Source organism: Mobula hypostoma, chromosome 22 (genome assembly GCF_963921235.1).
Source record: "Mobula hypostoma chromosome 22, sMobHyp1.1, whole genome shotgun sequence".
In the NCBI taxonomy this organism is placed as follows: Eukaryota; Metazoa; Chordata; class Chondrichthyes; order Myliobatiformes; family Myliobatidae; genus Mobula; species Mobula hypostoma.
The window spans coordinates 40,782,935-40,807,910 of NC_086118.1; the positions used below are offsets into that span (position 1 = coordinate 40,782,935).

At 39.7% G+C, this 24,976-nt stretch overlaps 1 protein-coding gene across 1 annotated transcript in view; it reads right to left on the reverse strand.

Annotated features, from left to right (window-relative positions):
• Positions 1–22,542, reverse strand: part of sirt7 (sirtuin 7) — a 34,551-nt gene extending 12,009 nt beyond the window's left edge. The window contains exons 1-7 of the mRNA XM_063074512.1: positions 22,363–22,542; positions 14,704–14,841; positions 11,484–11,588; positions 8,783–8,853; positions 7,919–7,991; positions 3,831–3,929; positions 821–1,057 (exon numbers count right to left, since the gene is read on the reverse strand). Of these exons, the coding sequence (XP_062930582.1) occupies positions 821–1,057; positions 3,831–3,929; positions 7,919–7,991; positions 8,783–8,853; positions 11,484–11,588; positions 14,704–14,841; positions 22,363–22,452 (813 nt within the window). The 5' untranslated portion in view covers positions 22,453–22,542. The remainder of the gene's footprint in view (positions 1–820; positions 1,058–3,830; positions 3,930–7,918; positions 7,992–8,782; positions 8,854–11,483; positions 11,589–14,703; positions 14,842–22,362) is intronic.
• Between the last annotated feature and the right edge of the window lie 2,434 nt (positions 22,543–24,976).

Genomic DNA, 24,976 nt, shown 5'->3' on the forward strand with positions numbered 1-24,976 from the left:
CTTGAATTTCCAGCATCTGCAGAACTCCTGTTGTTTGCGTCTCAATAGCTCAAGAGGGTAGCACAGATCACATGATCAAATGCATTGGGGGAAAAATGAAAGGCTGAATGTGGTACTGCCATTCATATCAAAAGAAAAAAAATTCAGTCTGCAGCTACCATAAACTGGCAATCGTTGTTGCCAAAACTAGTACAAGTGGCAACATTTGTATGCTTTCATAACAATATCTCTTACTAAGAATGCAGAATGATCACAACCGAATAGAGGTGACCCACTATCAAGATGGTTAAGTAACAGTCCTGTCCAAATCAAAATGGCAATATGATTGTCATTTAAACAAGCTTACACTCTGCGTTGCAAACCACAACATTATAGAATACTGATTCTGAGCCTTTAGCTAAAAGAACCAGAATAAGAGGTTAATAAGAATTGTAATGACACAAGTAGTGACCATTTACCACATAGAATTTATTCTGGCTTCCTATAGTCTATTTCAGTAATCCCATTGTCTATTTTTGTGTCGCTCTGAAAATTCTGTTAATTAATTCACTATTGAAGGCCCTGATTGATTCAGTTTCCTCTGACTCAATTCAAGATTGTGCAGATATGTGCATGTACTCTTGTTAAACAATTTTACAATCCTTAAAGTCTAATTTTTAATTGTTTAGACTTGATGGGATAGCTCCTTATTCATAACCAGCTATGTAGCAATTATTTGTACAAAATATACAATGGGGTGTGGCATGAAAAGTTCAAAAGCAATTAAAGTTCATTCAGCATCTGAAGTGACAAAGGAAATTTCTGGAAAACAATGCTTAACCTTTAAACTGGATCCAAGGCAAATGATGACATCAGCTTTCTTGGCTGCCTCGGCTGCTCCCTTCCAGTTCAGTGGCTGCTCCAGCGTTCCCTTTTCACCAAAGTGCACAATTGTGTCTCGCAGCTCACTGTCACATTTGTGACATTTTCTTCCAGTATTGTGCCTGTGTAGTGATGTGCGTTCAGTAACATCAAACAGACGAATGTATTCTCGGTTAGGGGAGCAGTATGTGCAAACCTGCAAAAACCACACCATGAAAGGAAGTAACATATTGAGACATTTGCCAATATCTCTGCTAAGAGGAAGTCCATAAACATTGAAGTTTCAGAGTCTCTTTAACACAGGAAGAACATAAAATTTAAAAAGCCAGTATCTTACAAGACAACTTTTTAAATTTCGTGAAAATTGCCCAGGGAAGATTTCATGTTCCCAGTATTATTTATTGATTTGTTTGTTTAGCGCAGTTTGCCTTCTTTTGCACATTGTTTGTCAGTCTTCGTGTGTAGTGTTTTATTGATTTTATTTCTTTGTTCTACTGTGAATGCCTGCAAGAAAATGAATTTCAGGGTAGTATATGGTGACATATATATTCCTTGATACAAATTTACTTTGAACTTTGAAATACTCTGTGGCTGATGGAACTGATGGGCACATAAGAAACAGAGAGGTGTTGGCAAAGCACCCCTCAATTGACAGGTACTGTGCATGGATAGGAAAGTTTTAGAAGGATATGGACCAAATGCAGACAAATGAGACAAGCTTAGGGAGGCCACTTGGTAAACATGGATGAGCTGGGTTGAGGGACCTGTTTCAGTGCTGGATAATCTGAAATTATCCTTTAAATCTCAAAAGGAAGGAAAACAATTTTTTCAGCTACTCCCCTGTTGATCTGTGGAAGTTACAGTAAGGCAAGGGTTAAAGACAATACCCAGGCAAGCACAGCCTCTGGCAGTTGTGGTCAAATGAGCTCTTTGAAGTGACACCACCGGAGACAATCTTGGCTATTGCAGACAGATAAGGTGAGAATGACAATGGCAGTAAGCAATCAACCCAGAACATAGCTTGCCTTTATTTAATAGAGGGTGCTGGAGATAGGTGAGATATGAATAATGGAAGAATGTGAAACACATGTAACAACTAAGGGATTATTGCTTTACTAACTTCAAAATTTCATCTGTTGTCAGCTTGAAGTTTCGATTGACTTTTAACACCTCTATTATGCATGGCGATTGATCTTGCAAGTAAGGAAGTTAAACATATAAAATTTACCAAATGGTCAATATCCATAATTGATAAGCCAATTCTGTATAAAAATAGCAATTTTCTGTTTTGACTTCAGAACAGTGTGGGTGACAGGGATAATGCTGCTCTCCTCGTGTACAGGTAAAATGGAACATGTGAGTATGTTGCTCCATCTGTTTCAGTTTAGATCAGGGCAGAACCAGTCCACTTGTGCACTGTGGGTGGCATGGTAACATAGTGGCTAGCAAACATTTTACAGTACCAGCTACTTGGGTTCAATTCCTGCCACTGTCTGTAAGGAGTTTGTATGTTCTCCCTGTGACCGGGTGGGCTTCCTCTGGGTACTCCAATCTCCTCCCACAGTCCAAATATGTACCGGTTGGTAGGTTAATTGGTCGTTGTAAATTTTTCCATGATTAGGCTAGGATTAAATTGGGGGATTGCATGACTTGAAGGCCCGGGAGGTCTATTCCATGGTGTAACACAATAAATAAATTTTAAAAAGACGACTCCAGTCATAAGAGTAAGTGTGTTCTGGGCCCAGTTATTTATTGTTGGCAACTTCTGAACTTTGCACATCTAATAGACCCCACCATGCACAGATCCATCATTTTGTGAAAATATGAGATGCACCACCCCCCACCCCACTTTACCCTGACCAATTCTTCCACCAGCCATACATGTTAGAGGTAAATTATATCAGCCAACTACCCAAACAAGCATGGCACATGGGAGGAAATGTTAACACCTGGGATAATACATGCTCACAGGAAGAATACACAAACTCCATGTAGGCAACATAGGAGCTTAGAATCAATCTCGGGTCACTGGAACTGTGACAGAACTACCAAGATTGCGAATATTTTAATAGTAATTCCTAGATTGTTCAAAAGTAAAAGGTTCGGCCCATTCTATCACCAAGACTTAAATTGTTATTATTTCTGCTTCAGTGCACTTTTGACATTTTTACTCAATTTTATCCTTTCCGGAAAAATAAACTATTTTATATTCTTGCTTTGTAAAATTTAGAAAGATTCATACAAACTTATGAGGGACATAGTTAGGGTAAATGCAAGCAGACTTTTTTCATTGAGGTTGTGAGAGACTAGAACTAGAGGTAATAGGTTAAAGGTGAAAGGTGAAATATTTAAGGGAACCTGAAGGGGAACCTGTGGAACCTGCTTCCAGCAGAAGAAGTGGATGTAAATTCGACTTCAGCATTTAAGAGAAATTTGGACAGGTACATGGATGGGAGGGGTATGGAAGGCTATGGCCGAGGTGTAGGTTGATGGGATGATAATGAATAATAGTTCAGAATAGACAAGAAGGGATGAAGGGTCTGTTTCTGTACTGTAGTGCCCTACGACTCTAACAAGCATTCCCCTCAATGCCAATCGTCTTCTCCCTCCACGTAACCAAAGTTAATTAATCTCAACTGAAGCAATAACAGGATAAAAACTGGCTCCAGTTTCAGGATTTACGATGAATACACAAGCCAGATAACCATCTGGAGATTATAAAAATGTAAGTAGGTGAACACTGAAGACAGCTGATTTTCAAAAAAAAAATCAATTATATTTCCTACTGCAGTAACTGACTTCTTGCTGTGGTAAAGGCCATGCAAAAGCTCAAAACAATTACAAACTGATCATTGTAACTAATCTTAAGAGAATAAACAAAAGACCATTTATATCTAATATAAATTATAAATTGTAAAGATTGAGAGAATGACATTAGAATATGCTCTCAGTACCCTCTATTACCTTACCTCTATGTACATATTTCCATGCAGTTCTGAAAGTGCTTTTCTAGGTAAACTGCTTCGTAAATGTAGCCCATCACAATTCTGAGACACCACATGCTGCACCTGAAGGGAAATCAGCAACAGAAATACATAAACTGTTAACAATCACGAATTCTGGTTTGGTTCGGAAAAGCACACAAAAGGTATTCAAATGTCAACCTGATATTGTTCTGAAAGATTGATTTATGAACTGTGCAACTTTCAATAAAGGTAGACGCCAAAACATCAATTTATAGTGAATGAAACCAGCTCAAGCCACAATCACTCTCAACTGTCTCAGGATGTCTTCAGTATGGGTGGGGGCAGGGGTGGGATGCTGGTTGGGTATTCTCAACCAAGAGGTCATTATTTTACAATGCATTTCCCTTACTTCAATTACAAGTTAAGTAATGTAATTTAACATTCTACAGCATCTTCAACTGTTTTCCAAAAATGCTAATCCAAGAAAGATTAACCAGCAACAAATGACTAAAATATAAAATAGCTAAAAACTGTCAAAAATTTACAATACAGATTACTTTGTGAACTCGCCAATTGTAAGATCTTATCTAGGAGGAAGAGAGAACCATGTTCACAGGACATGGCTACACTGCATCTTGAAAATGAATTAACTTACAATCAGCTGGTTTTCAGTGAATTAAAGGAAATTATGTTAAAAGGAATAAGTCAGCAAGGGCACTAGATATTTGCATTAATTCTATACCAAAAATGGGCTAGAATTCATAAATTCTGATGGATATATCAGTTGCATTTATCAAGAGTTCATTCATTGAACAACTGCATCTGTCAACAATAACCAGGGAGTTACAATCATTCAACAGCAATTAAAAAGATTTATGCCCTATGTTTTAGGGTCCAGTTTATATTTTATTATTTGTTCTTAACCTCAGCTAGTGCACACTGTTATTTTTGTATTTTAAAAATAATTTAAAGAGTAATTTTAGCACAGTTGCATTTCCATTCAGTTAATTTAGGTCATTTCAGCACCAACTCTGGAGCCATTTGAATTGCACATGACACTACTTGCCTTAGCTAACATTTCAAAACTGAAACAGTTCTAAAACGAGTTGCTTAATAAGCACTGACCAGCGCTGAAAATGTTATTTTTTAAAAATCCTTTGACATGATAGATTGTTAAGAGTTTCATTAAGAATATTTGACATCTTAAAGAATTTTCAAAGTTAGTAAAATGTCACATTTTATAACAGGCACATTAATTTTGTGTACCACAGCTTTCCATGAAATAGGAAGCAAAACCAAAATCACTCATTTTTAAGTACAAATTATTTTGGGATGTGGATATTGCCGGTAAGACCAGCACTAATTGCTCAGCCATAACTACACTTAAGATAGAGTGCAGCCACATTCCTCTGAAGGGAATGAATGCTTAGGTATGTGATCCCAATTTCCTAGGCTGTATTGAACGGAGTGAGGTAAAACTTCTGGAATGTTGGGCTGTTTCAATTTCTGAGGAGCTGAGAACAGAATTAACATTTGAGTAATCATGACCAAACATTCCCACTTCTAATGGAACGAAGGTCATTACTATAACAACTAGACCTTAATGTAGAGCACTTGGGCCCTGCTATCAATTTACATGGACGTCTGCATTTAATCGGCATATATTCTCAACTTGCCAGTACTCTTTTTTTTTCTAATTTGGGACAAAAATTTAAACACATTTCCAAAGCTCTAGGTCTACAAAATTCTAAACAGAATGAAGTAATAAAAGAAAACGTGAACTTCACTGACAGGGCTTCCAGGAAACCTGGACTGTCAGAGCTTTGGGGTTCATATGAACCATGGGTGGAGTTGGGAGCCTTATCTGAGAAAAAATAAGGCTGAATAAAATCAGGATTTGCTTAACTTGATTGAGTTATTCTTCACAAAACAAAAATAACAATTAAAGCATTTTGGTTGATACTGTGCCCACAGACTAGAATAATATCTAACATGAATAAACAACAAGGGTATAGAATTCACTAGGAAACCAAACTAAATAGGCATTTTCCAGCCTTCCAGAATGAACACAAAAACAGATTTTAAATACATATTAACATCAGAACTAGGATGCACAGGGAACAATTTCAAATTGTTCAATGCCACATCTAGAGCAAAGGATGATAGTAATAAATTTCATAATTGAACAGATTGTTGAAGTGGGATGATATGTGGTCGGTGATGATTAACACTGAAAAGCTGAATCTTTGATTTCACTCAAATAATAAGTAACAAAATAAATACAATTATTAAAATGTGGGTGTTTAAACAAAAATCTGTAAAGACAAGTAAAATAACAAAAAATGTTAAAAGGCATAGAAAGCCATTGGTTCTGGTAGAGTGCAAAATGGAAGATTGAAAGATATTGAAATATTTATGAAGCAGGCAGGCAGTAGCTGAAGTTGTGTGGCTAATTCTGGTTATCATAATACAAGAATGACCAACGAAGACACAGTGGAAATTAGTTAAAAGGCACCAAGAATGAAAATTTCAGTTAAATGGAGAGGTGGGAAAAAGGCTAAATTCATTTCTAGGATACATTTCCCAAAACTAGTGATGAGGATAATCAGATAGTATTGTTGGTTTGGAAGACACAATGGCAAAGAAAAACACCAAGTGAATCTTCTTGGTTATGGCCTGAAATTTCAAAGAGAAACACTGTTATTCAGTCACTCCATTGGAAATCCTGAACTTACACTAGCCCACTACAGAGAAGGCCCATTAGGTGACAGATACCACAGTTTTTGTTACTGCATTTAGTGGTTCCACAAGTAGTCTAGAAATAGCATCCAGTCTGGGTAGGATTGCCCAGCATTATAAAAAAGGAAAAAGGGGTGGGGGGGGGGGGAAATCACCTCTTCAGTCCAATAGGGAAACCTGGGGAATGATTGGAAATCCCATTCTTATCAAAGGCAATTGGTGCTTTGCAGATCAAGAGGTAAAGGACGAATTACATTTAAGGATTTAACTATTGCCATATCATTTAATGTGTTTATAATTACAATTTTTTCAATATTTTAAATTTATGTTTGGATTTGTAAAAAACCCAGGCACATTTTCAAGTCTGTGTCAGTCAAGGACATTTACAGAGTTTAACAGTAGATTATGTGCTCCACCTCTTTGCTTTGGTTTCTATTGAAATCTTTGAGGTCATTGCAAGGGTCCAGCCACCGTCAAGGTCAATGACATGAATGGTTAGTGAGATTGATCCTCTCCCTCCAGTTCCAGCATATGGATGAGTGGGGGCTGTAGGTAATATTCAAACTGATGCACCAAACATAACATAATTGGACCCAAAAATTTCTTAAGTGCAGATGTTGTGCAACCTCGAGGAAAACTTGCAGATGAATATACTGCTGTTGCCCCTCTGGATGGCAAAGGTCACAGGATGGGAAACTGCTAAAGTACTCATGAAAAATTAATGAATTTTGTAGATGCTGCACATCACAGTCACTGTGGCATTGTGGTGAGGTAAATGCTTAGGGTGGCATATAGATTACCAATCAAGCAAGCTGCTTAGCCCTGGATTGTGTCAAACATGGAATGTCTTTGGACCTGTCCTCAGATTCATGAAGGTTATTTTCAGAAGCAAAATTTATTGCAAATTGCAATGGTGTTGTCCAACATCCAGAAAGGTGCCAATACTACAGATTTGGAGTAATTGCAGTATGGTTTCAATGATTCAATAATGACTATCTCTTAGCTAAAATGTATTAATGCTTTATTTCTTTAGCTGTTCTTTCACTAGTTTAGTGAATTTGGTGCTTATGCTAATCTAGCACGAAAGCAGTGCAGGGATTCTGAAATCTACCATACACGATATGAAAATTAAAATTCTATTCCTCTTTCACTTAAAATAATCACTTTTAGAATTCAGTTATGAACCTTGTTATGCCAATGAGGTTTAAAAATTACCTATGTGACCATAATACTGACATTTCTATCTTAATTGTCTTCTGTAAGGTGGAAAATTCTCCTTCAAAATTATCAAGGTGAACTAAAGTGACCCAAAGAGCAGATGCTGAAATGCAAGAAAAAATTATAGCTCTTACCAGCTTTTCTTTGTAAAGTTTTGCAATACCCATGTGCGTCAGTGTGGGCTCTGCCTCACTGAGGTCTCCTGTGCTTTATAACAAAGACAAAAAATATTCAGAACAACAAAATAATAAGCAATTATATTTTGTTGCCTTTTGTTTAGACCAAGAAAATCTTTTGATTATGCTGCTGGGTAGACACTAAATATTATAGTAATCCTCAGACTAAGTGTATATTGGCAAACAGCATCTGACCTAATTAATAGCAGCTACACAAACACTTATTGGCACAAACCCATTATTGGGATGCATTCAGTCGCTTTGAACTGTTAACAATCATGAAGATTTTATCAGATTATCACTAACAGATAGGATGGAATGTGGCTTCAAATATTCAACTTCTCAAAACAAGGGAAAAAACTACTCTTTGGAAACTCTCAATTCTCATACTTCAGGCAATGTTGGAGCCAACCCACATATTATGTTTATAGTGATTTAAAGAGGCAATAAAAGAAAGGTCACATCTGAAAAAGTTCAAATAGATCTTGTTAAGAGAACTGGAGTTAGCTTTGGTAATTTACTACGAATTAAACCATAGCACCTGCTGGTATCAAATGTGCTGGAAGAAATACCCCAAAGGCTTGAATAAACCAAAAGGTTGAGAATATTTTTACTTTGAATGGTCTAAATTATTGTCCAATTCTTCTTTTGGCTAATACTACCAAAATATGACATGTTTTACATTAAATAGAATAAATTACAACATTAATTACACTAGATAATACATGCTTTCATCCTAATATTCTACGCATTACATACTTCATTACTTGATTTGTGCTATTTGGCATTAAATATACACTTGCATAAAGAAATTTTTCTTACCTCACTGTTCTACCACTCTGCAATAAAGTCCATACTCCATTGGGGCCCCTATAATCTGGGATCGAAGCAGCCTGTGCAAAAACAAGGCAATGTTATTATTACAATAAAGAAATATTTTCCAAGTACTTTAGCATTAAATAAAGCAATTATTTTCATGAGAAATTGTGCAGACAATCAAAAATTTGCTTAAAGAGACAACTTTGGAGGAACTTGAGCATAGATAACAGAGGAGGAGATGGAATTCCAGAGGTTGGAGCATGGAAACTCCCTCACAGTAGAACCTGAATGAACTGATGGTTGATTTATTACTGTCACCTGCACTGAGATACAGTGAGAATGTTTTGCTTGCATGCCATCCAGAAAGATTACTCCATACATCGAGGTAGTATAAAAAGAAAAAAAGAGAATAAGTGCCAAATATAGTGTTACAGTTAGAGAGAAAGTGCAGGGAGATGAAAGATCTATGGCGAGGTAGATGGAGAGATCAAGAATTTAGTCTGAATCATTAACACTCGGGTTGAATGACATTCACTAACACATTAAGGTAGAAATTAGACAGTGAAATTTATTGCTCAAACTAAAGACCAGATTGGAAAATCAAATGCAAATCATACTCCTAAGCATAACCTAGATTATATGCACCATGTTTTAGGCTTGGATTTTTTAAAAACAAAAATTAACAGAAGTTTCACTTTTAGAAACAAAACTATTTTTTGAAAGTAGAACTCATCACTCCAGTTCTCAGATCACTACACTGGCTTTCTGTCCAGCAGAGGATTGACTTTAAAATATTTCTACTGGTTTATAATGCACTGAATGGTCTTGGGCCAAAACACATCTCTGATCTCTTGCTGCATTATGGACCTTCCTGAGCTTTCAGGTCGTCTGGGGTGGGTCTGCTTACCGTCCCCAGGGTCAAACCTAAACATGGTGAAGCAGCTTTTAGTTACCATGCTCCATGTATCTGTAATAACCTTCCAAAAGATCTGAAGTCTGCCCCAACTTTAAGCTCTTTTAAATCAATATTTAAAACCTTTTCAGTGTAGCTTTTAATTAGAATCTCTTGCCCTGTAACTTTTATTTATTTTTGTGTGTGATTTTATTCTTTATATTGCCTGTAATTTAATATTTGATTTTTATACCTTGTTTTATGTAAAGCACTTTGAACTGCCTTGTGCTTGAAGTGGTACAAGTAAATTTGCCTTTCCTTTTAGTGTTCAATGAAACATCAAAGTGTGTGATTGAGAATAAGACCATAAGACTTAGGAGCAGAAGTAGGCCATTCGGCCCATCCAGTCTGCTCTGCCATTCAATCATGGGCTGATCCAATTCTTCCAGTCCTCCCCACTCCTCTGCTTTCAACCCATACCCTTTGATGCCCTGGATTAAATTGATTAAATAAGCAATTTAATTTCCCTTTACTCATCTCAGAATACCTATGCCCTCTTTAATACCTTTTCTACTGAACAGAAAAATAGAGGAAAATGTAAGAGGAAATGGTTAGATTGATTTTAGAGCAAGTTGAAAGGTCAACACTACATCATGGGCTGGGGAGCCTGTACTGTGCTATAATGTTCTATGTTCTAAACTGAGGGTTACAGATGAAATGCACAGTTACACAAAGTCTTGAAAAGCAGTTACCTGCCGCTTAGGAAAGACCTATTCACCTTCCCCTCCAATCCCCAAGCAGGAAAATACAGACAAAGATTGGTAGATCCATTTCCTAGTTCACAGGCTAGTGTACAGACATACCATTGTCGCCTGAGCTCCAGGGTTGTTTGTGTAGTGTTTGCATATTTTCCCTGTGCCTCCAGTTTCCTCCCACATCCCAAAGACAAACAAGTTGGCCGGCTAACTGGCCACAGTAAATTGCCTCCAGTGTGAAAGCAAGTGATAGAAGTGGATTGAGTTGATGAGAAAGTGGACAGAATGAAAATAAAAGGATTGATACCAGATTAATGTATCTGATGGATGGTGAACGACGTTGATAGTTGGCACACACTATTTTTGTGCAGCATCACTCCACGACTGAAAAGTACAACCGTAAGAAAATTTGAAAAGTTGCAGCTTCTGGCACCCTTCAATCCAGTAACCCATCATTAAACTTATGAAAGGCTTTGGTGGAGTTGATATATCAAAGTCCGTATCTGTGGGGAAAACCTAAAATAGGAGCCACGAAAGTTAGTCATTAATAATTCCTGATTAAATAAAACCCACCTCCACAAACTGTTGATGTGAATACCATGGTGCATTTAAGGGCAATTGGAAAAGAATTTGTGGAAGAAATAAGAACCGTGTCAAGGGATTTGAAGTTTGTTCAGAGCAAAGAACTACGAAACAAAATAAACTGTTTTCTTGTACAAAAGGTCATGCTCTCATTTCCTGCATTTCATTATTTCATGTCTATGCAAATCATAAAGAAAAATACACCACTCTGAGTATTGTTATTCCATAGATACTCAATACTATTTAAATTGATGGAAGCCTTTTCAAATCAGTCACATCCATCTGAGGGGAAAGGTGTACTTTACTGCCCTCTGGTGGTTTCTTCAGATAGCAAATGAACCACACAAGGAATGGATATTTTCTTTTCCATGCAAATATTACAATAACTACAAACTATTACTTTGAGAGTCAATACACATGAGCTCCAAATAAAAGTTCTTTTTTTTCCCCAGGCTTGGTCATGTTGCTGCCTTACCGTGCTGATTCCAGCGCCAGAATAGATCACTAAATATTGCGCTGCCTGAATAGCTGCTGCCAGCAGGTTAATTTTTCTCTTCAATTCTTCAGGTTCATCAATGACCTAGGTAGAAAAATAATGCAACATATAATGAATTAACATGTCTTCTCTGGACCAGTATCTTACAGAATAGCACTTCACATATTGCTTAGAGTCACTTAAAGTAACTTGTTCTGAAGACTTGAAAGTCCAATATTAACACCTCCAATGGCTTTAAATGTCACCAAGACACTGCAGAAATCTAGTTAATTCTATAATTTAGGCAAACCCACAAGACTATTTCAAATCAGAAAACACATCAGATGAGAAAAATGATTAATTAGACCATAAGACATAGGAGCAGAATTAGGCCATCTGGCCCATCAAGTCTGCTCCGCCATTCAATCATGGCTGATCCTTCTGTTTTTCTCCTCCTCAACCCCAGTTCCCGGCCTTCTCCCCGTAACCTTTGAAGCCGTGTCCAATCAAGAAACTATCAATCTCTGCCTTAAATACGCCCAACGACCTGGTCTCCACAGCTGCAGGTGGTGACAAATTCACCACCCTTTGGCTAAAGAAATTTCTCCGCATCTGTTTTGAAAGTGCGCCCCTCTATCCTGAGGCTGTGCCCTCTTGTTCTAGTTTTATTAGTGTTATTAGTGTTGATTAGTTTAATTAGTATAATTAGTTTTATTAGTGTTGATGGAGGATGTATTTTTACAAGCAAGAGAACTCTTACTTGTGCTTAACAATTCATGCAATTGGCACACAGAGGGCTTGGCTTAATATTTCATTTGGAAATAGAATTCAAATTGGTTATTATTGTCACAAGTACTGAGATACAGTGAAAAGATTGTCTTGTATACTGTTCACACAGATCAGATCATTACACAGTGCAGTGATGTAGAACAAGGTACTACAGTAACAATGCAGAATAAAATGTAACAGCTACAGAGAAAGAGCAGTGGAGGTAAACAAAAGATGCAAGATCACAATGAGGTAGATTATGAGATCAAGAGTCCAATTTACTAGGGAACTATTTAAGTCTTATATCAGCAGGGTAGAAACATATCAACTTCTGCCTGAGAAGCTCCAGTTTGCCTACCAGAGCAACAGGCCCACAGCAGATGCCATCTCATTAGCTCTATACTCAACACTAGAACATCGCAACAGCAATGATGCACACATCAGGATGTTGCTATTGACTACAGCACAGCCATTATCCCCTCAGAACTAATCAATAAGCTTCAAGACCTTGACCTCAATACCTTCTTGTGCAATTGGATCCTCAAGTGCAGATCCCATTCAGTTTGGATTTGCCATAACATCTCCTCCATGATCTCCATCAGCACAGATGCACCACAAGGCTGTGTGCTTAGCCCCCTGCTCAAATCGCTTTGCACTTATGACTATGTGGTTAAGCATGGCTCCAATGCCATTTTTAAGTTTGCTAACAACACCACTATCGTAGGCAAATTAAAGGAAGTAATGAATCAGCGTATAGGAGAGAGATTGAAAATCTGGCTGAGGGGTGCCATAACAATAACCTCTCATTTAATGTCAGCAAGACCAAAAGCTGATTATCGACTGTAAGTAGGAGGAAACCAGAGGTCCATGAGCCAGATCCTCTGAACCATGAGGATCAGAGATGGAGAGGGTCAGCAACTATAAATTCCTCAGTGTTAACATTTCAGAGGACCTGTCCTGGACCCAACATGTAAGCATGGCAGTGCCTCTATTCCTTAGGAGTTCGCGAAGATTTGACGAACACCTAAAACTTTGACAAGCTTCTATAGATGACTGGTTGCATCACAGCCTAGTACGGAAACATCAATGCCCTTGAACGGAAATGTGATTTAAGTAACCTTGATTGTGAAATGACTGTTGGTGCCAGATGGGGTGGTTTGCATATCTCAGAAATTGCTGATCTCCTGGGATTCTGGGATTTTAATGTCCCTAAAGTTTACACAGAATGGTGTTAAAACAAATACAGAGAGCAGCAGTTCTGTGGAAGAAAATGCCTTGTTAATGAGAGAGGTCAGAGGAGAATTTCCAGAAAAGTGACAGTAACTCAAAAAAACCATGCTTTACAACAGTAGCGTGCAGAAGAGCATCTCTGAACACACAATACAACAACCCTTAAAGCTGATGGGCTACAGCAGCAGAAGACCACACCATGGTCCAATCCTGCACCTAATAAAGTGGCCACTGATTGTGTATTGTAACTTTTACAGGTCCTGTTGTCAGCACAGGAGTTTGGTGACTGAAATGCATCATCTCAACGAGCCAATTGTAATCCCTTCTAGAATTCTTTAGTTTGAATTTCTAGCAAAGAAAGGTTGTGCATCTACAAATGGTTATGGTATATTTCACGGGCTCAGCCAATCAAAGCTGAGGTATACAATAACTGTACATCATAGTCACAAAGTACCAAGAGATAAAGAATCAGCTGATGTTTTTGATAATGTGGCTTGAAAAATAAATACTAGATGAGACTCCTGGAGAATCCTCTCTCTCCAAATAATGTGGGAAGATCTTGACATCTATTTTAAAAAGGCCTACAAAATCTTGTTTAACGTCAAAATTTCATCCAAGATGATTCTTCATTTGAATGAGGACAAATTTGTAACATGAATCACAGATGAGAGCGCTACCACAGGGTACAAACACCATTAATTGACCACTGGGCATTGTTATGATGTTAAAAATGAATTAACACTCATTTCTTTTCATATACTACAGTTCTAATAACAATCAACATATCAAGGTTCATGAGAGCAGATTAATTTGGTCTTCCCAGGCAAAAGCTGTGTAACTATACTTCTAATATAAATTGGCTCTGGGTAAAGATCATGCCTGCCAGGCAAAGAAGTGAATTCAGGCAATAGCAGGTTCGGGGAAATGAATGAATAAAGACACAAAGGGGTGAATGAAAGGCAACACAAGAGAATGCTGGAATCTGGAGCAACACACAAGAACTCAGTGGGTCGAACATTTATGTACGGAAATGGACTGATGACATTTTAGGTGGACATCCTTCATGTATTGCTCCAAAGATTGAAGGATCTCTAAAGATAAAAGCTGGCAGAGTTGGAAATATCTCACTAGTCATGCAGCAGTGGTACAGTGAATATTTCAAGTCAATGGCCACTCATGTGTTTCTAGTTCTTCTTTCCCCAATATTGTACAAATTACCCACTTCTTCCAATTTCCTCTTCCGTGCCTCAGTCTTCTGCTTTCGCTTTTCCAACTCCTGCACGGTGTCAACACATGCCGAAAGCAGGGCAAGATCATCCTTTGTTCGTAGCTCTTCGGGCTTTTGAAGAATTGCCGACACCTGCAAGGGAATAAATTAGGGATGTTTTTTAAAAAGAGAGCATTAGAACGAGTAACACATGATCACCAATTACCATTGATACTGATTCAATCACACTAGTTAAATACTCAATGATGAAAAATGTGTAAGAGCTGTATAAATAACTCCAGAGAAAAAAGGTGCAACATGGTCTATAATCACACTACTCCTTACTGAGTGATTGACTGAGGATATCCTTCATAAATATAAAATTAATAATGCAGTGAGCAATAGTCCTTTATGGCCATGGTTAAAATGTATACCATTTGAAATGCAAAGAAAACAGTTTGAAAATCCCTAATGCGAAGAATACTTTATTCTATTAAATACATATCTGGAAAACTCAACCCTTGTAATACAGAACTATTAAAGGGTATGCTGGATGAGTCAGTTCCTTCTATCAATGGGTCGCTGTAATTCTGGTTCATCATTCATCATCGCTCACGTCAAGTTTCTCCCACAAGTATTAAATCTACGTAAATTATACAACTTAATGTGCCCTCAAGGAACATTCCAAGATCACAAGTCACAATTTCTTCCCTTGAGCAATTTTTGCAATGAATCATGAAAGTTTACAAACTTTCATACCCATCAAAGCTAATGCATGTCAAGAAGAAACATTTAGGCTGCTGAGTTCTTTTCATCTTTCAAATATCACAATCCACAATTAAAATCTTATTTATGACAGTGCAGTTTAGAATCCTTTCTATCTTCACTGATATTCTGTACCTATGCAGAAATAAGTAATACTTAATACATAGGCTCTTTATATTGAAGCCAAAAAGTTCCACATTTCCAAGTGATTATAATACAATTTGAAAATATAATTATGCAATATATATATAGTACTCTGCCTTAGACACATATATAGCTAGAGTGCTATTTGCGCAGTATTATATATTACGTCTTTCCAGTTATCAAATAACGCTCAATACTACTGAGCTAATACAAAGCTAAGTACTCTCGTTTCTGTTTCCCAACCACATTTTTATTTTAACTAATATACAGTACTGTGCAAAAGTCTCAGGCACCCTATCTGTATCTACATGCCCAAGACATTTGCACTGTACTGTACAGAACATAGAACGTTTCAGCACTTCAGCCCATGATGTTGTACAACCTTCTAGCCCACACCAAGATCAATCTAATGCTACCCTCCTGCAAAGCCCTCCATTTTTCTTTCATCCATGTGTCCATCTAAGAGTCTCTGAAATGTCTCTAATGTACCCACTACCACCACCCCTTGGAGAATATCCTACACACCCATTACGGTCTCCGAGCTGCCCACCCACCAGGATTTCTGTCAGCTAACAAGATTCATTGCCTGGTACTAGATCCAGTATGGCCTCTCCTCTAGTTAGCCTGTCTACAGATTGTGTCAGGAATCCTTCCATACATAATCATACATACGCAGATGGAAGTGCAATGTGTTGGCCAGTTTTTGACAACTACACCAGGGCAGGAGTTGAAGTTAATTACGGAGGCTGAGAGAATGTTGTTAAAAAAAAGAGCAAGAGATAGAAGTACATAGCTCCCTGAAAGTAGAGAGACAGCCAGACAGGGTGGTGAAAAAGGCCATCTCAGAAAATTTGCTTTCATTGATCAGTGGATTGAGAACAAGAGCTGGGATGAAATGATACAACTGCAGAAGACATTGGCATACTGTGTGCAGGTCTAGTCAGCCAGCTCTAGGAAGGATGTCATTAAGATGGAAAGGGTATTGAACAGGTTATTACTGGGCCTGGATGGCTTTACAGACTGGATAGGCCTAGGCTCCTTCCCCCCCCCCCCCGCCCCCCAGAGCATAGTAAGATAAAGGGTGACCATAGAGAAGTGTATAAATAATAAGGGGTATTGATAAGGTGCGTGGTCTCAGTCTTCTCCCCAGAGTAACGAAGCCAGATTTACTGTGTGAGGGGAAAAGATTTAAGGAAACCTGAGGGGTAAAACAGAGGGTGTTTCAGTGTGTGGAACAAGTTGCCAAAGGAAGTGACAGACATGGATACAACCACGATGTTTAAAAGACATTTAGATTGGTGGATGGACAGGAAAGGCTTGGACTAATATGGACCAAATGCAACAAAATGAGACTAGCTCAGGTAGACATGTTAGTCGGTATGAGCGAGCTGGGCTCAAAGACCCGTTTGTTTTATAACTCACTATTACAAAAAGTCAGTGGTAGAGAATAGCAAGTAATTTATTGTGCGACAGCACTGCCACCGTGTGGCATTGACAGTTCTCCAGGCATTTGATGTTTCAATATTCAGATAAAGCTGGGAGAAATGTCTCATTAAAGGATAACATGACAGTTATTTTTAAGTGTTAATCATGCACCGAAGGATTTAAAAAAATTTCCAGTATAAACAATGATATGATTGAATCACTGATGCATAATATTTTCCCCCTCAGGCATTTACCACAATTGTCTCCATCCTAATTATAAATGTGTTCCATTGAATTTAACTCTTAAGAGATACAGGCCCATTGGGCTGGGTAGGCTACAATAACTTTACATTATAATCAAGCTTCAGATGGGAAGAATTAATAAAACACATGCCAATATCAAAAAAATGCAATTTACTAACTTAGAAAATGGTATTTTGTTTCCAAAATAAATACTTTTAGCAAAATTGGGAGGCCTAGCAGTGACTATTTACAATTCTTGTAGGGCTTCATAACATTCATTTCATGCTCCACAGCCTTTTGACCAGAACTATTTCTACCTTGGAAATTTTAACTGTGACACTAATAAACTAGCTAACATTTACACTCTTTCTCATTATCCCTTGAAAGCATTGTGCTGGAGCACAAATCAGACTGGTTTCTATGAATCTTTCGAAACCTTGCCAAAGATCCCATCATTAATACAAGAGAATATCACGTGCACAACCAACGCTTATCCTTTTTTTTGGCGTGTGCCTGCGTGCGTGCGCGTCTGCGTATCCATGATGATGTCTTTTCCATGGCTTATACAAGGCGCGGAGAGAGAGAGAGACTCTGTGGGGAGCCGCTCCTCACACAGACATTTTCACAGTATTTTCCCTTTATTTTACGAGGTCGAGTTGCGATCTCAACACTCAACCCAGCACGGATGGAAAGCGTACTTGGGCGCGGACCCGACTAGTTTCAAACCCAGGAATCTCCGCTCCCAGGTCTGGCGCCGATGTCGTTGTGCCACCAGCCGGCCCTACCAATTCTTATCCTTAAATCCTCCTAAACTAACCAAAGATGATTCCTAAAATCCCTTCTCACTGGCCCTCATGCAGTTCAAAGTTACTTGCATTACTTACACCCACAGAGATGGTTCAAACTTGCCTACTCAGAAAGTCACTCATGCAGTAATCAATACCACTGCCACAGATATGCTTTACACAAAATTCAACATTATTAATTGACCTGGAATGAGTGTTATGTGTGTGTTCCACAAATAAAAGACCAAACGCAATTTTTCTGTGTACAAGAACAGTATATTCTACTCATACAATTTTGGTGCTTTTTTAATAAATGCTTAACGATGAAGATTTATTGCCTTTACATGTACATAAATAAATAATTCATAAATAAATTCAGAAATAAATATATAGTAAAATGCAACTTGATGAATGGACTCCTGTAAATGGACTTCTTCAGGGCAGTAACTCCCTTGCACGCAGGGACATCTTGGGCAGCGCAGATCATACAAAATGCTGCCTTATAGCACTAGAGACCCAGATTCAATCCTGACCTCCGTAGTTTTTGTAGATTCTGCATGTCATCTGAAACTTTGATGAACTTTTATAAATGCACTGTGGTGAGCATCCTAACTGGTTACATCACTGCCTGGTATGGAAACAATGCCCGGGAATTGAAAAGATAACAAAGTGGTGGATAGAGTTCAGTCCCCTCCCCACCATTATGTACATTTACAAGAGGTGTTGCCGCAAGAAAGCAGTGTTCATCATTACAAACCCCCGCCAGACTATATTGTTCTCACTACTCTCATCAGAAGCCTTGGGTCCCACACCATATGGTTCGGGAACAGTTATTACCTTACAACCAGCAACCTCCTGAACTTTACTCTCCACAACCTATAGACTCTACAACTCATATCCTCAAGTTTTTAAAAAATTATGCAATTTGTCTTCTTTTGCATGTTTGTAAGTTTTTCACTTATTTCTTGTGTATTTCTATTGTAATAATAGTTTCTATTATATACATTTTCCTGTAAATGCCTGCTTAAGGCAGTATATGGTGACATGTACAAATTCTGATAATAAATTTACAGTACTTTGACCTTGGGCACTGCCTGTGCAATTTGCACGTTGCCCTAGGACCTTCCAGGCTCCCTCCCTCATCCTGACATACAGATTGGAAGGTTAATTGTCCATTGCGAATTGGCCCTAGGGCAGAGGGGAGTGTAGAATGTGGGGAGAGTTGATGATGTCAGTATATATAATGGAGTTCATATAGAATTACTGTAAAAGAGTAGCTGATTATCAGTAGGGACTTAGTGTGAAAATGGGCCCCTTAGTCTACCACCATTCCATGATTCTACATCCATTAATGATTGCATTACCCTTTGGGAGACCCATTTAGTATCATACTGTGACTGTCTGACAAATAACATTCACAACAAAGTTCAAAATAAATTTATTATCACAGGACAAATATGTCACCATATACAACACTGAGATTTGTTTTCATGCAAGCATACTCAATAATTAATAACAGAATCAACGAAAGACTGCACAAGCTTGGACATTCAATGTGTCAAAAGACAGCAAACTGTGCAAATATAAAAAAAAGCAATAATAATTAAATAATCACAAGAACATGAAATGAAGACTCCTTGCAAGTGAGTCCATAGATTGTGCAAACATTTCAATGACAGTGAAATTGAGTGAAGTTATCCCCACTGGTTCAAGAGCTTGATGGTTGAGTTGGTAATAACCGTTGCTGAACCTGGTGCTGAGAGTCCTGAGGCTCCTGTGCTACCTTCCTGACAGAAGCAGTGAGAAGAGAGCACGACCCAAATGGTAGGGGAGTCCCTGATGATGGATGCTGCTTTCCTGCGACAGCGCTTCGTGTCAATATGATCAATGATGGGGAGGGCTTTACTCATGGTGAACTGGGCCATATCCACTGCTTTATGCAGAGTTTTCCATTCAAGATCATTGGTGCTGCCATACCAGGCTGCGATGCAGCCAGTCAATATATTTGCCACCACATCTATACAAGTTTATCAAAGTTTTAGATGTCATGTCAAATCTTCGCAAACTCCTCAGGAAGCAGGGGCGCTGCAGTGCTTTCTTCATACTTGCACTTACATGCTGGGCCCAAGACAGGTTCTCAAAAATTGTAACACCGAAGCATTTAAAGTTCCTTCTCCACCTCTGGTCCTCTGATGAAGACTGGCTCATGGACCTTTGGTTTCCTCCTCCAGAAACCAATGATCAGCTCCTTGGTCTAGCTGACACTGAGTGAGAGGTTGCTGTGGCACCTCTCAGCCAGATTTTCCATCTCCCCCATATGCTGACTCACCACCTTTGATTCAACCAACAACCGTGGTGTCATCACATCAGCAAATGTAAATATGGCATTTGAGCTGTACTTAGCCTCACAGTTATAAATATAAAGCGAGTCGAGCAGGGGGTTAAGTACACAGCCTTGTGCTGATGGAGATCGTGCAGATGTTGCCAATCCAAACTGACAAATCAGCCAATTACCATATCCAATCCATCCATACATCTTTGCTTAACAATACCACCACCAAGAGGGCACACCTAGCAGAACAGCAAGATGCCATCAGGCAGCATCTTTTCTGGGTGAGCTATCTCGTGACAAATCAAGATTCACTCTCCATTGCCCTCTGGGTATACAACTACTTCCACCCCAGAAGTACTTAATGCGATACTAACGAGACACACAAAATTTACGCTTTCTCTCATCTTCTGAAAGCACTGTGCTGGAGTACAAATCAAAGTGGGTCGCAACACCTTCTGAAACCTTGCCAAAGGCCACAGCTCCATCAGGGGTGCCACCAAGGTGGTTCAGGTAGTAGAGCTGTTCCACAGAGCCAGCTGCAACCCTGCTTGTGGAGTTTGCATGTTCTACCAGTGACTGTGGTATTTTGGCTACACTCTCCTCTCTTTCCCCCTCTCCCCTCCCAAACCAGGGCTCTAGTTTCCTCTCAAATCTCAACGATTTGCTGGTAGGTAGATCCATTAGCCTACATACGTAAATGATAGTAAGATTTGAGAACTGACGTAATGAGAATGTGATGAGAATAGTGCAAACTGGTGTTTGGTCATCAGGGTCTAGGTGGCCAAAAGGACTGTTTCTGTGCTATATGGCTTTGCAAGTCCACAGTATCTTGGCCATTAATGGCCAGAAACTAAACTGCAACAGTGACATAAATATTGTGGCTAAGGTGAAGTCGGAGCTGGATATCCTGCAGAGGCAGACTCATGCTTGAACATGAAGTTTCTGTATTACCTGCAAACAGGAATACTCAGTCCTGCCTGGACGAATGCGGATTCAACAACTACACCATCTCAATGCTATCAAGAGGAAAAGAATCCCATCCCCACACGACATTTTTGATTAGCAACCATCAGCAAACCTAGACAATGATACCCTTCAAACACATCAGTTGGAGGGTAATCGACCAAGTGCACTGCAATTACCACTTAAGACACACCAACACCACTACCACAGGTCTCTCTACCATCGACTGGGGCAAGGAGCAACATGGAAACACCCAGGATCACTTGCAGGCTTCCTCCAAATCAATTAGTATTCATACTTGGAGATATATATATAATAATCCCTTTCTCCATTGGTGTCCGCTGTCCATCTCGGAAATTACCTGCCTAAAATAACAGCATCGGGAGAACATCCTTATACTGTAACTCCAGCACTTCAATATGACTTAATATTGCTTGGAGCAATAAACAATAGTAGTGTGAGCACTGCCCACATTCGCTGCTACTCCTCCCTTCAAAAATATAAATTCCCTTTTATATTTTGTTCATAAATGAACAGGAGATAATTTCAATGGGCTCATCTTTCGGGATAACACACCAGCACAAGCGTTAACCAGCAGTTGAGGCGACAAAGTTGCTCCACCCCAGAGAGGAAATGAATATTCATGCAGGGATCCGGGCCAACAACATTTATCAGTTCCCCACTTTTCTACAGAACTGATGCACCCTCTCAGTACCCCCTCCCCGGTCCCCGACTACCCGGGGATGTGACCAGGGTTACCGATGTAAGTTGGGAGGCTGGGGAACCGGTCTGAATAACAGGAGGCCTTGGCCGCCCGGCTCCGCCCCACCCGTTACTGACACTGAACACTGAGCCCATCACTGAGGGAGGGGAGGGAGGCACTGAGAGCAGAGGGTCTGTCCGGGGCGGGTCGGGTCTAGTCAACCGGTGCGGCCCGGCGATCCGCGGCCCTCCTTCCCCAGCTTCCAAAGACAACCCGCAGCCGACACCGGCCAAAGGGAAACGCCGGAACCTAACCAGTTTGATCCGGGCCCTCTGCTCCTCCGCTGCTCGCTTCTGTCTCCGGTCTGCCGCTTTCCGAACCTCCCTCTGAGACACACCGGCCATCGCCGGCCAAGGGGCGGCCGTACCGTCAGGGCCCTTTAAACAGCGAGAGTGCGCGGCGGACAGAGAAGCCCCGAGACCCGGGCCGTGTCAGAGTGCGCTCCCGCCGCACAGCGGCCCCTGACGGCCGGAGTATTCTCCTTCCCACTACTGTACCTCCGAGGGCTCCAGAGCTCCCTTGGATTGTTGACTACACAAAATATTTGGGATTTTCATTGCAAACTGTCGATAACTGTTCATGGCAAATGTTTCACATTTCTTCCATGACGGTGGCCTTGACATTTCCAAGTCCCCGACCTCTTTTATTCCAGCGGGTTTACAGTCACTTGATGTTGGACTTCGGGAGGAATCCTGCATTTACTGTTAATAGTTTCTGGGTCTAAATGTCAGCAACTTCTAGTTCATTCCTTGGCCAGCACACTATTGATGACTGCTAGGGCAAATGTGTTGATGGTTCTGATCTTGTTCTTCCCATTCAGCTGGCTTTTTAGGACCTCTTTGGAGGTACTTGGATCTTGCAGCCTTCCTTGCATCCTCATTGTGGCTTCCATGCACCTGCAGGATCCCCAGGTATGTGTAGCTGTCCTATACATCTGGTATGTGGCCTTCAGGTAACTCGTCTCCTTCAGTCTTGATGAGTTTGGTTCTTTTCTCTACCATTTGGCTGCACTTTTCCAGTCCAACTGACATCTCGATACCTCTGCTGTACATCCTTGTCAGGTGGATTAGAGAGTCAATGTCTCTTTCATTTCTGGCATACAGCTTGATGTCATCCATGTACAGGAGGTGGCTGATGGTCACTCCACTCTTGAACCTGTACCCATATCCACTCTTTGAGATGATCTGGCTGAGGGGGTTCAAGCCTGTAGAGAACAGCAGTTAGGATAGTACATCATCCTGATAAGTTCCACATCAGAGTTAACTTCTAACATTGTCCTCCAATGGCCCACTGAGTTGTTGACGAAGGTCCTTTGTGTCTCGTTGACCTTGTACGGAGACAGGCATTCCAGGATCCTTGTGTGGGACACGGAGTCAAATGCTTTCTGGTAGTCAATCTAGGCTGTGCTTAGGTTGATATGTCTGGTCTTGGAGTCTCGCATGACAGCTTCGTCTACCAGTAGTTGGTATTTGGAACCTCTGGTTCCATTACCAATCGCCTTCTGAGCAGCTCTCAGGAATTTACACATATGTTCTTCAGCTTGGAGGCAATGACATCTGACAGGAGATTCCATGTTGTTGATCGGCAGGTTATAGGCTGGTAGTTTGATGGTGCTGCTCCTTCTTTATGAGTACTGTCCTTCCTTGAGTTAGCTAGTCAGGGTGGGAGTCTGGTTCATTTGAGCTTACAGCTGTGTACGTAATGCTGTTAGTTTCTTCAACCAAGCGGTGGGGATCATGTCAGGCCCTGGTGATGTCCAGTTCTTCATACTTGCTACCCATTGCTGGACATCTACTGCTGTGATGGTGACTGGCTCTTCCTCAGGGAGATAGCAGAGGCTTGGTTGTTGGTCTTTCAGCCACTGGGCACTGGTGTTATGTGATGTTCTTTTCTCCCATATACTCTTCCAGTACTCCTCAGTTGCTGTCTTGGTTGGTTCAGGAGCTGGTATGTTGTTGCTCTGGAACTGTGCAAATACTTTTCCTGGTTTTTTGGAGAAGAGTGCATTTATTCGCATGGCCTCTGCGTCCTTAGGGTACCTTTGTAGTCTGGTAGCCAGAGCTGTTAACCATTGCTTAGCAGTTTCCAGGGCTTCGGCTATGGACTTATTTTTGTACTTCCTTACTAGCCGAGATGCGTCTTTGATCTTCACAACTTTCTGCAGCTCAGTTAGTCTGCTGACCTCCACTATATATATAACATTATAGAAAATTGCTATATTATTCATACATGGTTACATAATGTATATATGGTGGATACGGCCCAGTCCATCAGAGGCAAAGCTCTCCCCCACCATTGAGCACTGCCACAAAGAAGTAGCACCCATTTTCAAGGACCCCCACCATTGAGATCATGCACTCTTCTTCCTACTACCATTGGGCAGGAGATACAGGAGACTTAGATCACAGGTTCAGACACAGTTACTACCCTACAATCATCAGAGTGGAAAACTTCACTCACCTCAACTCTGAACAGATTCCACAAACTACAGACTCACTCTACAACACACGCTCTCAGTATTATTTATTTATTGAAGGATTTGTCTTCTTTTGTACATTGATCAGTTGCCAGCCTTTATTTATAGTTTTAATAATTTCTATAGTGTTTATTTATTTTCCTGTAAATACCTGCAAGAAAATTGAATCTGATGACATATGCATACCTTAATAATAAATTTACTTTGACTTTGATGAAATTACTTGACATATTTTGATTTTTTTTCCAATCTAATATACAGAAAGCATGAGTTGCAGTGATATATGGATTGTATACTAAACAAGAAACTTCCTTAAAAATTTCCAATTTACATAGTTTTAAAACATATTATAACTAGACAGTTGCAGGTACAGACCATTAAAATTGACAAAT